This window comes from Coffea eugenioides, chromosome 8 (genome assembly GCF_003713205.1).
Source record: "Coffea eugenioides isolate CCC68of chromosome 8, Ceug_1.0, whole genome shotgun sequence".
In the NCBI taxonomy this organism is placed as follows: Eukaryota; Viridiplantae; Streptophyta; class Magnoliopsida; order Gentianales; family Rubiaceae; genus Coffea; species Coffea eugenioides.
This window is the reverse complement of record NC_040042.1, coordinates 21,430,527-21,451,004: the sequence shown is the minus strand read 5'-3', so window position 1 is coordinate 21,451,004 and position 20,478 is coordinate 21,430,527. Positions and strand designations below refer to the sequence as shown.

Here is a 20,478-nt window from a genome sequence, read left to right as displayed (position 1 = left end):
AAGGTAAAAGAAAAACCCTAGTATACGCGATTTAAGAAATCGGCTCAAACTGACGGGTATCGATCACTACCGATTGAACCCACCACTTGACCACCACTTCCCTACCACCACATACCCTTGATATTTTTGCAAAATATCTCCCTCATCCTCAGTCATATAGCCGAAATATGTGGGCCAAAATGCAAGGAAAAGAAAGTAAAATTTGTATGGTTTTGGTGGTGACAAGTGTTGGTTATCTATGGTCCCTTGACCAACCCTTTTGTCTTTCCTTCTTATCTCTCATTTCAGCTCTTTTCCCTCATTTTCTTTCTGTTTTGGCTGAGAGCAAGGAGAGGCAAAAGAGTGAGGAGAGTTTTCAATCTTCTACCTTGAATCCAACCTTTTGAGTGCAACCAAGAAAAACTAAACCGATTAATCACTAGTTTGGAAGCTTGGGAAGCTTAAGGAACCAAAAATTTCAAGGAGAGGTGGAGGATCATTCTTGCAAGCTCTTGTCTCGAGGTATAATGGCTGATCAACCTTTCTTTCTCCATTAATCATGATTAAGTTGGGTATTAATGTTAGTATTGTGCTTGTGATGCTTGTTCCAAGTGATTTTGATGATTAGATGGATGACTTTTGAGTTAGGGTTTCTTGTGGGTTAGGTGTTGTATGATGTATATATCTTGTATATAATCTTGTAAAGGAGATGGTAGTGGTAGTTTCAAGGTAAAAATGTGAATTATAACTTGAATATAGCAAAATTCCAGATTTCTGGAAATTGTAGCTTCAGTTCTGCCTGATTCCATTTCATCATGTTAGAAGCCAAATTAGGCTTAGCACAACATGAAAGTTGTAGAGAATGACACTTTATGATTGTTTACAAAATTTCAGCTCAATCGGAGCAACGTAGCCTGTGCAAAGATGAAAATACCCTAACTGCCCTAGGAGTAAAATTAGCGGACAGTTTTGACAGTACACTAAGTTGGTTGCGTTTGTTTGCCTGGATATGTACTGAACTAGCATTTAGTCAAAAAAACAAAAGTTGTAGTGCTATATCTTAGCTTTCTAACGCTCCTGGAATCACCTCGTTCGAACATCGGTAGCCTAAGTTATGGTTGTTTATGCATAATGCGGTTAACTAGCCCAAATGTGAGATTTTGGTTCTGTAATCCGGACATTTGACTTAGATACATTACAAACTGGACTGAGTTGTCTTCATCAAAGTTGTAGGCCTTTGTCTTAGCTTCGAAATGGTATAAATTTCACCCCAATCCGATAAGTGTAGCTTCGGTTGTGTCCGTTACGTAAAACAACGTCAAATCTGTCTTTTGCTAAACTTCGTTTCCGCACATGCTCCTAGCTTGATTTTGTACTTGTATGACTTGGAGCCTATGGAATGGCTATTGAAATGAGATGACTTTGTGTATGACTTTGGGGCTTTATTGTGATTGAGTTGAGATGTGATTTGTAATGTCTTGTAGGATGGAAAATAAGGAATTTAAGGGGAAGTGCTGTCCAATCTTTGAGAATGTTTAATCGCTGTGAGTTTGGGTTAATTCTTGGTAGAATGAAGAGCTTGGACTTGATCGAGAAAAACTGTCTATGATGGATGAGGATTAAGAGCCGTGGTTGGTGAGTGACCCCAAACTATTTCCAAAGCTACTTATGAACTGTTTCTTGCATTATTTACTTGATTGCATATCATGTGTGCTTGCATGTGAGTTCATGACATGATTTGGCCTCAATGAGTTCTTGGGAAGTCTTGTGCTGAACACCAATGTCTCCATCACCGTTTACTTGGAGCAAATGGCTCCCTATCACTGTTTCACTGTTACTGGATCAATTTGAGCGTTGGATGTTTAAGTACAATGATTTCACTGGCTCACGAGAGCAATAAACGTACATTTGATTACTGATTCATGACATCATTGAAATAAATTATTGAGAAATTGATTTGATAACTGCTTTTACTGGTTACTCGCTGAGCTTCTAGCTCACCCCCAAATGTTTTATTTCCCCTCCACAGGGCTCGAGGCGAAGGAAGTGCTTGTATCACGTTATTCATGTGACTGGATGACATATATCTTGTACAGTTTAGATTTGGATTCATTTTGTGTAATACTTGGGCTAGTGTGACTGTTTGGAATGGTAACGGATGTATATATACGTTCCACGCTTAGAATTAGTTTCCGTTTCGCTTATGATATGTAATTCTTGGAGAATTTGATGTATTATTTGAGTTGTGCCTTGTAATTTATTTGAGGACTGTAGTGAGTAAGTGAGTCCCGATGAGAGTTGGGCAGGCGGTCCGCCGAACCCTTTGGTTCGCCTTAGGGGAAAGTGGAGCTGTCACATTTGCTACTTGAAGTGTTATTGCTCACTTTTATGAACATGTTATGCTCGCTATTTTGCTACGTTGATACTGGTACTTTTAAATAATGGTTAACTTGATATTTGGAACCTCACTGGGCTTTTAGCTCATTCCACGCCATTTGTTTTCCTTACAGGGGATACGAGCGAGGCGTGAGACTGGTACAGGCTAGCGTAGTCTAGTTTTTGGAAATTTTGTAATTGTATTTGCACTAGTCGCTCGATTAAGGTCGAATGTATTAAGAACTCAAATCTTTTGATGTATTTGGTATTGTATGGAAGTTTGAGACAGAATTGAATGTATTTGTATGTTCCAAACTTGAAAACTGTTGTTCCATCTACATTCGAGGTTGTGAATTATTTTATTCGAAATAAGTGAGCGAGTCCTGGCAAAAGCGAGGCAGGCGGTCCGCTAAACCCTGGGGTACGCCTTAGGGAGAGGTGGGTTCGTCACACACTTACCCCTAAGCAAGTGCGAGAGGATCAAGCAATGCTTCAAAAGGAGTGGGAGTTAGATAAAGCTGAAAGTAAACAAAGGAGTATGCGAAGTGAACAAAGTGCCGAGCAAGATGTAAAGGGAAAAGGCAAAAATCAATCAGCCATAGTGGGAAGCAAAGAGGGGAAATTAGGCATGTTTGCACAAGCCATTTGTGAGGGAGGTTGTCCACGTTCTAGCACACTAATCTTTGATTTGTTTAACATTGTTTCCTTTGTACACCTGGAGCGTGGTGCAAACACATTCATCTTATTTTGCTCAATTCCTAAATCTTTTAGAGAGCTCGTGTGTTTTCCAGGAATTTGTAGTTTGAGCATCAAATCTGCTCTCCAACACTTTATACCTGCTTATTCTCCTAGATCTGTCTTGCTTGTTGACGAGCTTAATCATGTTTCAAAGGGAGTAGTTCCACTTGAATTTTACTCTACATTTCCCTATCCACTCCTACATAAAATTCTTTCCATTCTTGAGCAAAATTCTGGTTCTTTAAAAGCTGAATTTTGTCCTTTGCATGCAGGTATTGAAGCTGTCCAAAAGTTTCCAGATTTGCCTAGCAAGATCTAACCAGATTTTGTGCACCTTATAGTGCTAGTTGCTGCCGGTTTTGAGAGCTATTTAATAGCAGATGAACACAATTTTTCAAGCTTGTTCCTAACATGCTGAATCATGCCTCTTTGTGTGTGAAGTTCACATGCATCTTATGGTTACACAAACGACATGTGGAATGGCTAGTCATCATAAAGTTGCGTCCAATGTTGATGCTGTCCAAGCGAGCCATGAATTTGGGGACAAATCACTTTCAAGAGGAGGGGAATGATGAGAACATGAAGATTGTGCAAGCAAATCGGTTTAGTTAGCTAATTAGTCCAAGTTGTGTCATTTATTTGATGTTGTTAAGCAAGGGTTTAATCATCAATTGCCTTGCTAACTTAGTCTATATAATTCGGCTAGGGTTTTGTCCATAAGTGGCTGAAATTCCTAGTTGCTAGTTTTAGAAAAATAAGTGATTCCAAATCACATTAGGGTTTCTAGATAATTGCAAATAACATTAGGGTTTTGAGTACATGTAAGGCAATAAATAGCCTAGTCTTTTCCAATGTTTTTAATTAATGAGAATTTTACAAAAATTGTGTGAATTTATTCACTTTCTCTCCCCAAGAGAGCCTTTCTTGAATACTTGAGAGTTCTTGAGAGTATTCAATTGAACTTATCAATCAAGTATCCACCTTGATTGTGGCGTTCCTCTACCTTACAACATTGGTTCATTAATTCGATTAGTTAGGGGCTGAGATCGTATCAATATTGTTCGTGACTTCTAGAGTTAATTAGGGTCAAGTTTTCTGCTGCCAAACTGTGAAGACTTGCAAATTCCTTGCATATTTCTTGAAAATTTCCTTTTATTTGAAAATAATTTGGAAACCATTATTCTATACCATATTGCTACTTAATCACCCTAGAAAAAGTGCCAATGATCATAGAAAATTAGGGTTTTCCTTTCCGATTTCAATTCGAAATGAAATAGGGTTTTTCGTGTATCCGTCGTGTAATTATCCGGTACGGAGCGAGGATCAAATTTGGTGCTTAAGAGTGACTTTTGGATGAGAAATAATATGTGATTAGAAGAAATGATAAAAAGTTAGTGAGTAGGAAGTAAAAACCCTAGTACGTGTGATTTAAGGAAAAACGGCGCGAACCGCCGGGTACCACGCACTACCGATTGAACGCACCACTTGACCACCACTTTCTTACCACATGAGCTCATTAATATTTGAGCAAAATATCCCCCTCATGGCAAGCTAGTCTTGACTGAAAATGTGGACCAAATGCAAAGAAAAGAAAGAGAAAAAAAGAGTGGTAGAAAAAGTGCCAATGATCATAGAAAATTAGGGTTTTCCTTTCCGATTTCAATTCGAAATGAAATAGGGTTTTTCGTGTATCCGTCGTGTAATTATCCGGTACGGAGCGAGGATCAAATTTGGTGCTTAAGAGTGACTTTTGGATGAGAAATAATATGTGATTAGAAGAAATGATAAAAAGTTAGTGAGTAGGAAGTAAAAACCCTAGTACGTGTGATTTAAGGAAAAACAGCGCGAACCGCCGGGTACCGCGCACTACCGATTGAACGCACCACTTGACCACCACTTTCTTACCACATGAGCTCATTAATATTTGAGCAAAATATCCCCCTCATGGCAAGCTAGTCTTGACTGAAAATGTGGACCAAATGCAAAGAAAAGAAAGAGAAAAAAAGAGTGGTGGTGGTGGCGCCACTTGTCGCCACCTAAGGGTTTCTTGACCAACCAAGAGTCCAACCTTTTTATCCCCAATTTTGCTCTTTCTTCACCATATTTCTGCTGGTTGGCCGAGAGACAAGAGGGGAAAGAGAGAGCAAAGAAACACCTTCCTTCATCTTGAATTTGAGCTGCCAAGTGAGAAAGAAAGGAAACTAAACCGATTAAAGTCACCCTTGAGTGTTTGTTTAGTGAGGTGTTGGTGAATTTTTGAAGGAGAAAGCTAGGGTTGCTCTTGGTAGACACTAAGCAAGGTAAGGATGATGATTTCCCCAATTTTTACTCTTAATCTTGTTTAAATTAGCTTAGCATCTCAAATTTGTGGTGAATAATGGTTGTTATCATGTCTTGGGTGTTGTTTTTCCTTGTGGATACATGAATTAGGGTTTGATGAATTGCTGTCAAACTTGATGTATGGTTAATATATGTTGTATCCAAGATTGTATAGGGGGTTTTGGTAGCAAGTGAAGCAAGAAATGAAGAAAGTTATCATTGGAATAAAAAATTCCAGATTTCTGGAAAAATTTTAGCCTTTCTGTCCGGTTTTATTGCATCATGTTAGAGGCCGAATTAGGCTTGGAATAAAACATGAAAGTTGTATATAATGGTATTTTATAGTTCCTACAAAATTTCAGCTCAATCGGAGCAACGTAGCCTGTGAAAAGACCAAAATACCCTCGCTGCCCTAGATTAAATTCCAGTGTTCCGCGTAGACAGTTCAGTCTATTTGGCTGTGTTTATTCACTATAATCCGTACATATTTAGCCATTTTCCAAAACATGAAAGTTTTATTACTCTGTCTTAGCTTTTCAACGCCACCAAGAAAGTCTTAAACGGACTTTGGTAGCCTAAGATATGGCCATTTAAATGTAGTACGGTTATTTAGCCGATTAGTTGGAACCTGGTTCTGTGAACTGGGAATTTGATTAGGTTACACTGGAAATTTGACCAAGTGATCTTCATGAAAGTTGTAGGGCTTCGTCTTAGCTTAGAAATGGTATAAGTTGCACACCAATCCGATAAGCGTAGCCTCGGATGTGTCCTTTCCGCAAAACCCTATCAAATCTGTCTTTTGTAAACTTCATTTCCGCATTTGTTATTAGTTGATTTATGTCCTTGTATTGTTTTGAGCCTATGGAACGGCTATTGAAATGCATTTGTGTTGTGTATAAACTTGGGCTTGAATGAGAAAAATAATGAAGCCATAAATGGTTGGAAAAATAGGTAAATACAAAGGGCGTGCTGCCCAAATTTTCGCTCGAGGGCTAAGTTTCTAATTGAATTTGTATATTTTCGTTTGGCATGGCAAATACTATGACCATTTTACCATTCCGTTTTACCATTCCAAAACATGATACCTCTTCGATTTGAAACGCCAGATGTTTACTTACTCCGTACCCAAAAGATAGAGGTATGATTTAGGGTTTTCTCGGCCACAAGTGAACCACGTTTAAGTGAGGTTTTAAGTGTGAACGTAAGGTAGTATTGTCCTCCTTTTCACATGATTTTATCATGACGTGTAGTCTATACTAGCTGCTTGGGTATGAGGTGATTTTGAACTATCTAAACGATGCCGAAAATAATATTTTTAGCCTATCTCGTTGGAGTCCGAGTTGTCTTTGGTCCAAGTGTTTTCCGCCGGACATTTTATAACCCGCTTGAGTTAGTTTTGTGTTTGGTTTATGAAACCCTAGTTATTTTCGTCCTCCGATCCAAATATCCCCTTTTCACTATAAAGCGTCTTTATATGTTTTACTTATCATTTGCCGGTTTTCATTGGATGTCACTTACTTGTTTTGCTAGATGACTTGTAATATTCTTTCTCGTTGCATCTTAGGTTTTCTCGGTGACCAAGGGTAAGATCCGGTAGAACATTTTGGACGTTATTTTGCATAACTAGGTGAGTGTTCCTTATTTGTTGTATTTTCTTGACTTCATGACTTGTATTATTGTTTGATACCGTGTTAAGTGCTTTTATTGATTTCCAAAACGAGTTTTCTAGGCGAGTTTGTACTTTATCGCACTCGACAGAAATAAATGTGAAATTCTCAAAGATTGAACAATTGGAACGTTACTTGTGCATGAATGTAAGCCTTTTGGCTGAACTGGGCCCTGCCCCTTGTTACTTATCGACTCGAGCCAGAAGCGGACTCGGTCAGGCGATTTGGTGACCTGGGTGAACGTGTGGTATACTCGAGTATTACCTTGAAGGTTGGTGGAGGTTGGTGGAGCCTGGCCAATGTCCAGGAGAGGGTGAATAAAATGAACGAACGAACGAGGGTTTTACTTACAAAAATGCATTTTCAAGTGAATGGAGGAATAAGGGGAATGTCAGGAGAACGAATGAACGAACGAATTTATGGCTCCTTGTGAGCCTGTATCCTTTTAATGTATGTGTTATTATCGCTTTCCATTGTAAATGTTACTTGAATTATTGAAATTTTATATTTAATGTTTTGGATGGATTGCTGCTTATGTGTTTGGAACCACACTGAGCTTTTAGCTCATTCCTTTAGTTTTGTTTTCCTTAACAGGGGAAGGCGAGCAAGGACGAGAGCTCTGTATAGACTAGCTTGGTACTTCCTTCTGAGATAACAATGTATATAAGTTTATTTTAAGTTTTGGATCCTTGTTTTGCTCTTTCTTGTGGTTTTATTTCTGATTTGCTTGAGTGAACGACTGAGTCCCGGCGAGAGCTGGGCAGGCACTGTCACACAAACCATCGGTATTAATCATCTAGTTCTAAGGCTTGTGAATACGAGTTTCGTCTTCGACGGGGTTCATATCATAAAGACATCTGTATTTGGCTATGGAGCTAGATTTGGCTCATTGGTGCTTAAGTTGATAGAGTCATTTGTATTAGTTTAGTTTAGTCATTGGTTTCGATGTATTGGGAAATTTGTATCCTTTCCTTTATGCCTTATTAGTGATCAATAAAAGTTCTCCTTAGCTCAAAAATAGATAAATAAATAAAAGGCCATGTGAGAAAGAAGATCATATATCTTTCCATTATTATAATTATGCCCCTATTTATGAACTTTACACTAACAATAAAATGCCAAATAAGGTTGAAAAGCTAAGATAAAAATGTGAGGTGTAAGTGAAATAAATAAATAAAAAGTTGGATCAACACCCAAAAAGATTGTTATTGCAACAGCTACTTCTGCAACTACAACAACAACATAAATAGATACAACAGAACACCAAAACATTAGCTACAATAGAGGCAAATTAATCCAGCACCAGCTTTTTGTTTAGCATTATCAAGGAGACAGACACAGAGAATACATACACACACACACACACATATATATATATATATGTTTTATGTGTATTATGACAAACAAGTCAAGACCACGTCAACAACTAAACCATTGCCAAACCATTGGAAGTTTCCTTTAAGAGATGAAAGAGTTTTGCTTTTCTACTCACTTCTTCCTGGTTAATCTAAAAAACAAAACAGTATGCAGTCTAAGAAAAGATTGCATTTTGATGTGTTCTGGAATCTTGCTAGTAAATCCTACACAAAATGTTGTCATTTAGGATGACATTTCCATTATATTCTATTCACATTTTTTTTGTTACCTAGATGTTTTTCTGAACTTTTTTGCTTAAACAATTATTCTAATTGCCAGGGTAACATCATTAATTTGTAGCTTCTAGTTGTGGCATCTAGTTCCATAATACTGCTACCTCAGGGTGCTGAATAATATTACTAGAAACCTCATGGGAGGTTGTGAGGCCTGAAAATTAATTTCTTAGTTTCTATTTTTTTCCTTTTTTGTCTTGAATTGTTGGTTGATTTAGTGGTTGAGTCATGATTTTATCCTATTGCCTCATTCAATGTGTTGCATGTTGAGTTTCATAGTGCATTATGCTAGTGTGACTCACTAGTGAGGTGTGTGCAATAAATTTAGTGGACAAGAGGGAGTTCTGTGCAAAAGGAATATTGTGTTACAAGGTGTCAAGAGATAATTAGAGGTGAACTAGATATTTTAGTGAATGAAATACAATTAGATAAGGATTACATCTTGATTTGCCACTTGTCGCTTATCTAGCTAACCCCTTGACCAAGACTAAGTTCATACTTATCCAACCAAGTGTTCAAAACAACCAAATCTCCTTCTTTTCTTTCTTATCTTGGCTGAACCTAGAGAGGAGAAAGGGAGAGAAAAGAACTCAATTTCAAGCCTCAATTTGTTGTCTATTTAGTGAGAAAACAAGAGAGAAACCCTAATCTACTTCGTCAATCCTTGAGTTAAGTTTGGAAGGAAACTCTTGGAGGATTTCTTGGAGGAAGGAAGCCTTGCAACTTTCTTGATTTGCTTGCCATCCTAGGTTTTGGAGGTAAAGAGGTGAAATTTGTTAGAAACCCTAGTTTTCTTCCCTTATCTTTGAGTTTATTTGAGGTATGATGTTATAGAAGCTAAAGGAAGGACTTATATGGAGGCTTTCATGTTTTTGTCAAGTTATGTTGCAAATTTCCAACTTCGATGTTTGTAGGGAATAGCTTCATTTAAAGCTTCATCCATGTGAAATTTTGATGGATTTCTTGCCAAGAATAGGTACCATACACCTCATGACATGTTCATTATGGTATATTGTATTTTAGTTGTGGAATAAGGTTGAAAATAGGAAAGCTTTAATGGAACAACTTGGGATGACCTTGTTGGAAATTTGGCTAGAGTTAGCCGAGAGGGCGAGAGAGACTTTCAGCTTTGTTGCTAGAATTTGTATGATGATTTTGACATATTTTGACTCAAGACACTTGACAAGACTTTGATTTTCAAATATATGTTGGATTTGAGTTTAAGCAAAGAGATTTAAGAGAAGGAAAAAGAGTTTTCTCCAAAATATTTCATTGCTAGAAATTTCCAGCTTTGAACCTCGAGAATCTTGACTATAATCTTCAAAATTCTTGACTATAATCGACATACTTTTGCCCCATATGTTGCTTGAAACATTGATCTATCATGCAGTGGTTTTTCCCCTTGATTTGAACAAGAAAACTTGGTGATTTTGGAAGCTATATTGGGAGTTAAAATCGACAAATATGCGTATCTTCTAAGTGAAAGCTTTGAAGATCTAATTTTCTCATTTATATTTGCTTCAAGTTGCTAGACTCTTGATGTGACACCCCCACCTCTCCCTAGGGCAAACCCTAGGGTATCAGCGGAATACCTGCCCAACTCTCGTCAGAACTCACGCACTCATTCAAGCTTAATAGTGATCCACAAGTCAATCACAGACTTAGGATTAAATAAATACTTCAAATATACAATCCAAATTCTTCTAGGGTTACTATTTAGAATTACAATCCCAAAATCCAAATATAATAAAGTTTACACTTCCAATGTCTCCAATATCATACAAAAAATTCACTAGTTTCAACCAAAAATCGCTAATCTAGAACTTCCCAACTTCCACGTCCAAACCTATTAAGGAAAACAAACTTAAAGGGATGGGCTAATGCTCAGTGAAGCCAAGAAAAGCAGGCAAACAACAAGTGCAACTAGCATTAACATCATGTAAAACAAAAGGCAGCCATAATATTCATGTAAAGTCACAAAAGAAAATAAAAGCACAATCAATAAAGGATACGGGAGCTCTCAGGAGCTAAATCCACACTGTTTTAGAGATAATCTTGATCCACAATTTTCAAGTGTTGACACTCCGTTAACCGAGCAAGTAACAAGTCCATAGAACCCCACTTTTCATCAATTTTTGTCCACCATTACACCCCCTACTGGGCCCGAACGTCAAACAAGATGTGATATTACTCGAGTATATCCAAGCAAGTCAAGTATATGAGTCCAAGGTTCACCAAACTCCTTAACCAAGCCCTTGCTGGCTTGAGTTGAATGGCTAGCCATTGGGTTTTGGGTGTCCCCACAAGTATAAGTGGTCGATGAGACAACGCTCCAATCGACTTAGAATCGATCATAGCACTGAGTCGGGATGAGAGGCACCTCCTACCCGAATAAGGTGTGGTACATGCTGCCGCTCAGTGCTCACGAGTTAAAACATGTTCGAATACAAGTGCAAGTCATACACATTCATTTTTCAAGTAATGAGCATTCAAGAGAGAGAGAACGAGGGCAATAAAGTACGCCCCCGCCTCGGCAACATCACAAGAATATCATAGCACTTGTACAATTATCATTTCAATCATATCAACATGAAACATGCACTTAATACTCACCAAAAGTCAAGGGCATAGCAAGAGCAAAAGCAAGAGATCAGATGAGCTCCTCGGTGTCCACGTGATCACCTGAGACATGCACAATCACGATTACCTAGGTATTCGACCAAAGTTAATATGAAAAATACCCTCTTGCTACCCACGCTCAAAAGTCACATGCTTAAGTCGAGTTAAAGAGACTTTTTCGCTTAAACATTGAAATAACACTCAAGGAGAACTCAAAAGTCGTTTTTGAGTCAAGTCGTGGTAAGAAATCTTGATTCCAAGAAGACAGTATCCTACTTAATTTTTGGCATGAAAATCGAGGAAAGAAAAGATGGTTTTCATATTTCAAAACTTCTAATCCTATGCCTAAGTTTTAGAATGTAAAGGAGCGTTCATGTTTTCTAATCTTATGGAGTCAAAATCCATCAAAACGCTACTCATTTTCATAGTAAATGTTGAAGTTAAAAGTTTCAAGTTTCGAATATAAAACTAGTGAAATTCCTCAAGAGTCACTCTAGTTAAAACACTCCATTTTATGGTTTAATGTCATGGAAACCAAGGGTACAAGAATAGGAGGTGAAATTCATTTCTCAAGTATGAAATGAGGTGCAAATAATCAAGTAAACTAGGTTTAATACCTAGGAAATGTTTCCAACCCACTTTGGAGTTTTTGTTTCTATATAATGAAAAATTCAGTTTTGGACAGCATTCTTTGGAAAATCATAACTTGAGTTTCATAAGTCCAAAATTTGTAAATATTACACCGTTAGAAAATAGATTCAATGAACTAAAACTCTCTAGAAGGCACTTTTTCTAGATTCAAATCAGAAATCAAATCTTAGCTCAAAATCACTGCTTCAGTAAGAACAGGGCAAAACAATCTTGAATTCCAGTGAAATTTGAAAATTTAGAAAATTCATAGAAATCGAGCTAGCCCCTGAAATTTATACCACAGAAAGAATTCCAAGTCTAGTTTCAAAGACAACAAATGGAACTCAATTTGGATTTTTCTACACCAAGATACAACAGTTTTACGAAAGCTGAATTTTGAAACCTGGTTCACGAAATTCCAGCCTTGGAGTATCCGACACAGTTTCGAAATCAGGTCATAACTAAGGCTTCACAAGTCCAAAATTAGTGTGGTTTATGGAGTTGAAAACTAGATTCAATGTGCTAAAAATCATTAGAAGAAACCATCTTCAAATTCATTTTACAATGGGTTCAAAAATGAGCTACAATCTGCAGCTGTGCAGGTCTCACAGGTAAAACAGTAGGAGAAAATCAATCAACTTTGCCGGTTCACTATGACTCATAGAAAACGAATTAGCAAGGGTATTTTATACCATTAAAAAGCCCTCGGAGTTTAGTTTCATATGCCACAAATGGAACTTTGTTAATCTCAGTTCTTAGCTTTTGATGATTACAAAACAAATGGATGTTACTAATATCTCCTCAAAGACCTTTTCAGAAATAAAACAAATTAGGTTCAAAGATGAAGCTATTGCTGAAGCTGTCGGACGCACGAAAAGATTGGATCGGACGTCCGACAATTTTTGAGCAACTTCGGACGCATGAAGAGCTCCACCACCGGACGTCCGAAAGAATCAAAACACTTCCTCAAACTCACTGATCTCGATCGGACGTAAAACATTAAAGCACCGAACGTTCGATAAACTGCGAAACACTTCGAACGCAGGACACTGGTGATACCGGACGTCCGACAGAATTGAAGAAGATTTCTCAAACTTTACCATCCACTTTCGGACGCAAACTTTGAAGGTAGCGGACGTCTGAAAAAATTAAAGAAAATCTTTCTTGCTCCCTGCCTGCTGTCGGACGCAAGAAACAAGACTACCGGACATCCGACATTACCAATGGCTAGTTGACTCTTCAGCTATCTTCTATTCGTTGGAAGCTTTAATGAAGAAATTTTTTGGTCTCATATAAATAGAGCAAAGTCAACCGCTTCAAGTCACTTTTGCACATTAAGACTATAAAAGATCAAGAGCAATTTTAGTGAGAAAATTCTCTTCAAAGAAAATTTGTACTCTTAGTTGTGTAGATTTCTGATAAGCTTTTCTTGTGTGAGAAAATTACTTCAATAGTGTAGCATTATGAGGGTTATCTGAGTGATAGTAAAACTTCTTAACTTGACCAAGAGTGGCTTGAGGCAAGGAGGAAGTGATCCTTCCTTCGTACACATAGATTGGTTGTAATCGATCAACTTGAAGAAATTTGCTCTGCAAAGTGATATTCAAACTCAACAGGAGTTTGAAATTTGGTTTGCTATTCTATCTCTTTTATTTACCATATCGCAATATTAATTGTTCATCTCTTTTACTCACGAGCATTACTTTCTCATTATTTGTTCCATTGTGTGGTCATCTAGAAAAGAGGGTAAATTTCATATTCAACCAAAAAGTGTCTCATAACTTGGTTAGTTTTTAATTTACCTAATTCACCCCCTTCTTAGGTTGTTTTCGATCGTTACAATTGGTATCAGAGCTTGGTCTCCTTGAGATTAAGCTCAATCGGCTTTGGAGTAAAAATGACAACCAACAATGCCATTTTTTTTAAGGACAATCTGTCACTAGACCCCCAATGTTTAATGGATCCAATTATATGAGTTTGAAGGAAAGAATGATTATCTTCTTGCAATCTATTGATATTGAACTATGGTTTATTGTTAATGAAAGTCCATTTGATGCCTCTACAATTGATTAAGCCACTCATAAACCAAGATCAAAAACCAAAAATGAGTTGACTGCTGAGAATAGATCTCATCTCATCTTGAATGTCAAAGCTATGATTATGTTGTATAGTGCTTTAGATTCAAATAAGTCTATTAGAGTCAAAGGTTGTAGATCTGCAAAAGAAATTTGGGATAAACTAAGAGAGATCCATGAAGGAAGTGAGAATGTAAGAGAACAAAAGAAATCAATTCTAGTTACTAAGTATGAATCATTTAAGATGAAACCTCATGAAAATATTGATAAAACGTATTGTAAATTCAATGATCTCATTAAAGATTTAGAGATGCTGGAAAAGGAATACACCTTAGGTGAGAAAAATAGAAAGATTTTGAATGCCCTGACCAAAGATTGGGGGAGTAAAATGACTGCCATTGAAGAGGCTAAAGATCTAAATACTATGTCTATTGAATCTCTCATTAATTCTCTAATTTCGTATGAGCTGAAACTTAAGTTTAAGGTACAATAGGAGGAAGATGCAAAAGTGAGAAGGTGCATTGCTCTAAAAACTTCTCAAGATGAAGATGATTCATCTTCCTTGGATAGAGATGATGTAGAAGTTGATGACAATGATCTTGCTCTCATCACAAGGAGTTTCAAAAGAATCCTTAACAAAAGGAGATTCAGAAGAGGAGGACCAAGCAATTCATTTCCTAATCAGTTCAAAATATAAGAAACAAAGGAAAACAAGAGACCAATAAAAAGTAAGGTGACAAATGTTTTGAATGCGGTCAACTTGGACACTATATGAGTGAGTGTCCAATAAAGAAGAAAAAAGAAGGAAAAGTTGAATGAAAACCAAAGTTCTACAACTTTCAAATTACATGGAATGATTGCAACTCATTGAGAGATTGCATAATAGCTTGAAAGAATCGTATGCTAGAAACAAGGAACTAAAACAGAAAATTAATTTTTTGATCAAGACAATGCAAATCTTTTTCGACTAAACAAAATGCTGAAAGCTGAAAATGACTGCTTGAAAAAGTATGAAAATGTTCTACTTTTTGAGCTTGATAGAAAAACAAACATGTGTGAGTTGTTCAAAAAGGAACAAGGTGACTTGAAAAGAAGAATGGATGGCCTAGATGAGTTGTTTAAACACAAGAAACAATACTGCTTTCAAAAGAGTGAATCAAAACCTCACTTTGACATTCACAAGAAAAGGTTGAACTCTAATGCAAACGAATTTAACATCTATAGAAGAAGGCAAGTTAGATTTGTTAAACCTGTCTTTGTAGGAAATTCACTGACTATGTGTAACTTTTGTTGTCAAGTTGGTCACATGAAGAATAATTGCTTTGTAAGAAAAAGTATGAGAAAATGTATGAAATGCATGTGGATAGTTAGACATAATGTTAACTCTTAAGGATCCAAAAAGCAAATGGGTACCAAATATCATCTTGTGAACTCTTGTGTATGTGAGTTTGATGAATGTCATTAAGGAATCAAAATAGTTCATAGATAGTGAATGCTCAAGACATATGACTAGTGATCCATCACAATTCATCAAACTCAAGTCAAAATCAAATGAAAAAGTAACATTTGGAGATGATAACAAAGCCAAAACAGTTGGAGTTGGAGATGTTGGTAAGAATGGTCAAACTTTTGTTCACAATGTTCTTCTAGTTGATAATCTAAATTATAATTTGTTAATTGTTAGTCAATTGTGTGACAGAAATCTATTTGTGCTATTTAAAAACCATGAATGTCTTGTTCTTGACTCAAAGTTCAACATTATTTTCAAAGAAAAAAGAGTGAATGACATTTATGTAGTTATTCTCGAAAATGTTGATTCTTCCAACCTTAAATGTCTTAAAGCTGCAGATGAAGATCCTTGGTTGTGGCATAGAAGGTTTTGTCATTTCAATATGAATTTGTTAAAAGAAATTTCCAAAAAGGTACTTGTTAGAGGTTTACCAAAAATCAACTTTGAAAAAGACAAAATTTGTAATGCTTGTCAATTTGGAAAACAAGTAAAAGTTTCCTTCAAACCTAAGAATTGTGTTTCCACTTCAAAACCGCTGGATCTTTTGCATCTTGATTTATTTGGTCCAACACAGATTGCTAACTTGGGTGGTAAAAGATATTGTTTAGTTATTGTTGATGATTATTCTAGATACACTTGGGTGATATTTCTTGCTCACAAGGATGATGCTTTCAAAAGTTTTGTTTCATTATTTGCAAAAGTTCAAAATCTGATTGGATTGAAAATTATCAAAATTAGAAGTGACGATGGCTCGGAATTTAAATTTTGTGATTTTTCAGAATTTTGTGATAACAATGGAATCACACCTGAGTTTTTAATTGCTAGAATTCCTCAGCAAAATGGTGTTGTTGAAAGAAAGAATAGAACTCTTCAAGAAGTCGCACGAACCATGTTAAGTGAATGTAACTTGCCAAAATATTGCTGAAGCCGTTAATACTGCATGTTATGCTATGAATAGAGTTCTTTTGAGACCTATTTTGAACAAAACCTCTTATGAGTTAATGTTTGATAAAAAAACCAATTGTTAGTTATTTCAAAGTTTTTGGTTGCAAATGCTTTATTTTAAATATCAAGGAACACCTTGAAAAATTTGACAAGAAATCTGATGAAGGCATTTTCTTGGGATATTGTGAGAACAAAAGAGGTTTTAGAGTCTATAATAGAAGGACTCTTGTTATTGAAGAATCCATACATGTCATATTTGATGAATCTAACGATAATATTTTCAAAAGTAGTGTTGAGGATGATGATGTAGGTATTCAAGAAGGACTTAAGAACCTCACAATTCATGACAAAAACAATGCTCCACAAGAAGAGAGCTCAAAGGAAGATGATCCCCAAGACAGTCAAGCATTGGAAGAAAATGACAATCATGGTGATGCACCTAGAAATTTTTCAAAAGTTTGGAAGTTTGTTCAAAATCATCCTAAGGAGCTCATTATTCGTAATCCATCCGAAAAGGTAAGAACTCGCTCCTCTTCAAAACAATTGATGGACAATTTTGCTTTGATCTCACATTTTGAACTAAAAAATGTTGTTGATGCATTGAAAGATGAAAACTGGATTTTAGCTATGGAAGAGGAACTAAATCAATTTGAAAGGAACAAGGTGTGGACATTAGTTGAAAGACCTCATGATCATCCTATTATTGGCATAAAATGGGTGTCTAGAAACAAAATGAATGACAAAGGTGAAGTGGTGAGAAACAAGGTTAGGCTAGTTGCTAAGGGGTATGCTCAAGAAGAAGGAATAGACTTTGATGAAACATTTGCTCCCGTAGAAAGACTAGAATCTATTAGAATATTTTTGGCATTTGCATGTTTTAAAAATTTTAAATTGTTTCAAATGGATGTTAAAAGTGTTTTCTTAAATGGTTTTATTGATCAAGAGGTATATGTTGATCAACTTCCCCGATTTTGAGAACGAAATGTTTCCAAATCATGTGTTTTAACTCTCAAAAGCTTTGTATGGTTTAAAGCAAGCTCCAAGAGCATGGTATGAACGCTTAAGTGGTTTCTTGATTGAAAATGGTTTTAAAAGGGGTATTATAGACACCACTCTTTTCACCAAACAATGTTCCAATGATCTACTAATTGTGCAAATATATGTTGATAATATTATCTTTGGTGCTACTAATGAGTATTTGTGCAAAGATTTTTTCACTATTATACAAAAAAAGTTTGAGATGAGCATGATGGGAGAATTAAATTTTTTCCTTGGGTTTCAAGTGGAACAAACTCGAGAAAGAACATTTATTAATCAAGCTAAATACACCAAGGAACTGTTCAAAAGGTTGGTATGGAGGAATCAAAGCAAGTTGGAACACCAATGTGCACATCTACCAAACTTGATAAGGATGAAGAAGGTATAAATGTCGATGAAAAGAAATATAGAGGTATGATTGGCAGCTTACTTTATTTAACTGCAAGTAGACTTGATATCATGTTTGTTGTTTGCTTGTGTGCTTGTTTCCAATCTTGTCCAAAAGAATCTCACTTGCTTGCTGTGAAAAGAATTTTTAGATACTTGAAAGGAACATTGAACTATGGTCTTTGGTATCCTAGATGTCATGAATTTCCTTTATATGGTTTCTCGGATGCTGACTTTGGTGGATGTAGAGTAGCTAGAAAGAGTACTAGTGGTACATGCCACTTTCTTGGTAATTGTTTAGTATCTTGGTTAAGTAAGAAATAAAATCCTATTTTATTGTCTACGGCCGAAGCAGAATATGTTGCCGCGGGTACATGTTGTGCTCAATTGATGTGGATGAAAAGTAACTTGAATGATTTTGGATTAGTATATGATTGTGTGCCTGTGTATTGTGACAATATAAGTGCTATAAATTTGACAAAAAATCCCATTCACCATTCTAGGACAAAGCATATTGACATAAAGCATCATTTCATTAGAGATCTCGTCCAAAAATGTGAAATTTGTGTGCAATATGTTTATTCAAAAGATCAAAGTGCTGACATTCTCACAAAAGCGCTTCCACTAGATTAGTTTGTATTCTTGAGAACAAAATTGGGTATTATTGAAAAGTTTTTCTGAAAAATTATCTGGTCACACTTTATCGGACATCCAATACTTGATGAATGGACGTCCGACAGTGTTTTTGATCACTTTTCTAGAAAATTTCGTTTCAGACGATAGTGTCGGACGCTTCACTTCGTTCGGCCGTCCGACACTCTAAAAATGTTTGTTATAAGTCAGTCTTTTCCTTCATTCAGTTTATTCTTCTATCCGTTATATCGGACGCAACTCCTCATCCTCTCCTATTTTCAAATTTCAAAATTCATCTCTCTTCTAAACAAGTTCCAAGAAATTAATTAGTTCAAAGCCTTTACACTCCTTTTGCCCGTTCATTGCCCCTCATAACTTTCTCTAACTACCAACTACTCTATAAATCCCAATTCTCACCCGAAAGCTTAGTCACTCAAAATTCACTCTCTCTGGACGATTCAAGCCCTCATTATAATTCATACCGCACTTTTAGTCAATCTCAAACAGATTTGCATCATTCTCCATAACAAAAATGATCTGCATTTCATCATGGTAAGAATTAGGGGAGGATTTGTCAGTGCCGGACGCACCACCAGATTCAGGTCGAGGGATGAAGATAATGAAATTATTGAGCCCTCTGCCACTAAATCTCCAAAAAGGGTGACAAAAAAACATGGTGAAAAAGGGAAAGGTTCGGCCCAAAAGAAACATTCAGAGGAACGGCAAACTACTTCCGCTAAGCAAACTGCATTGCCTCCTGTCAGTGATAGTGAAGAGGAACTGGAGCAGTCTACTAATGTTGACACATCCGTCACGAAATCACCCAGAAAAGGGACTGAACCTCATAGTAAAAAGGGGAAATGGTTTGCTAAAAAGAAGGGGACTGCTCAAACTAAGGAAAGGCAAACTGCTGATCCTTCTGTTGAGCAAATTGAGGAACAGCAGACTGTTGAGCAAAATGCTGAGAATCAGCAAGCCACTGAGACTTCCACCAGAAAGTCACCAAGAACAATGTCTGGTGGACAGACCGATTGTAGAGAAAATGAAGTGGAAAGAGAAAACGAACTGCTGGGAGCAACCTGAGGCTCAGATTGTAGAGGAACCTACCCCATTGCAAAAGTTCATTGATGATGATGCCCAGGATAGGTTCGAATGGTTTCTCAGAAGGGTTTCATCACCCAACGGACAATTATCCCTCATGAATTCTGTAAACTTGACCTTGAACCTGTCCTTAATCTCTTTGAATTCCAAAAATGGACTCATAGTTTTACTATTCCCAACACCTACTACCCTGACATGCTTCATCAATTCTTTGCCAATCTTAGGAAGGGTAAATCCCACACTGATCTAGTCTCATGAGTAAATTCTGTTGATATAGAATTAAATCCTGACATTGTCAACACTGTTCTAAAAATCAAAATTGAAGATGGTTTTAAAGGAAAAATTGCTAACTTTTTCTCATATGAAGAATTTCCTCTGCCTATCATCGTTTTCATGTTGCAAAACTAATGACTTATTTTTAAACTCATTTTAATACTCCTGCTGAGGCAAGATTGGAGGATCTCAATCCTCAAAATTTGATCATCTTCTCTATAATTTCAAATCTGTTGGTTCCTACTGATGGTCATAGGACAGATGCCAACAAAATGAAGTTTTACCAGTTTTACTGCTTTCTTGAAAAAATTCGAATTGATTTCGGCTTTGTTATGTGCAAATTCTTATTCAAAATCAATACTAATAGCCGTAGAAAACTTTCCTATGGAAAATTTCTGACCCCAATTTTTGCTTATTTCAAAATTCCCTTCACTGGCAAATCACCAAAAGAAAGTACATCCACTGTCTCTTCAAAGGCATATTTTGAAAGAAAAAATTTGAAGTTTTTTGATGGAAAATGGTGCTACAAGGAAACTATT

At 36.5% G+C, this 20,478-nt stretch overlaps 1 protein-coding gene across 1 annotated transcript in view; it reads left to right on the top strand.

Annotated features, from left to right (window-relative positions):
- The window catches only part of LOC113780402, a 53,154-nt gene extending 33,506 nt beyond the window's left edge, over positions 1–19,648 (top strand). The window contains exons 2-3 of the mRNA XM_027326206.1: positions 16,798–17,023; positions 19,073–19,648. Of these exons, the coding sequence (XP_027182007.1) occupies positions 16,798–17,023; positions 19,073–19,648 (802 nt within the window). The remainder of the gene's footprint in view (positions 1–16,797; positions 17,024–19,072) is intronic.
- Positions 19,649–20,478: the final 830 nt, after the last annotated feature.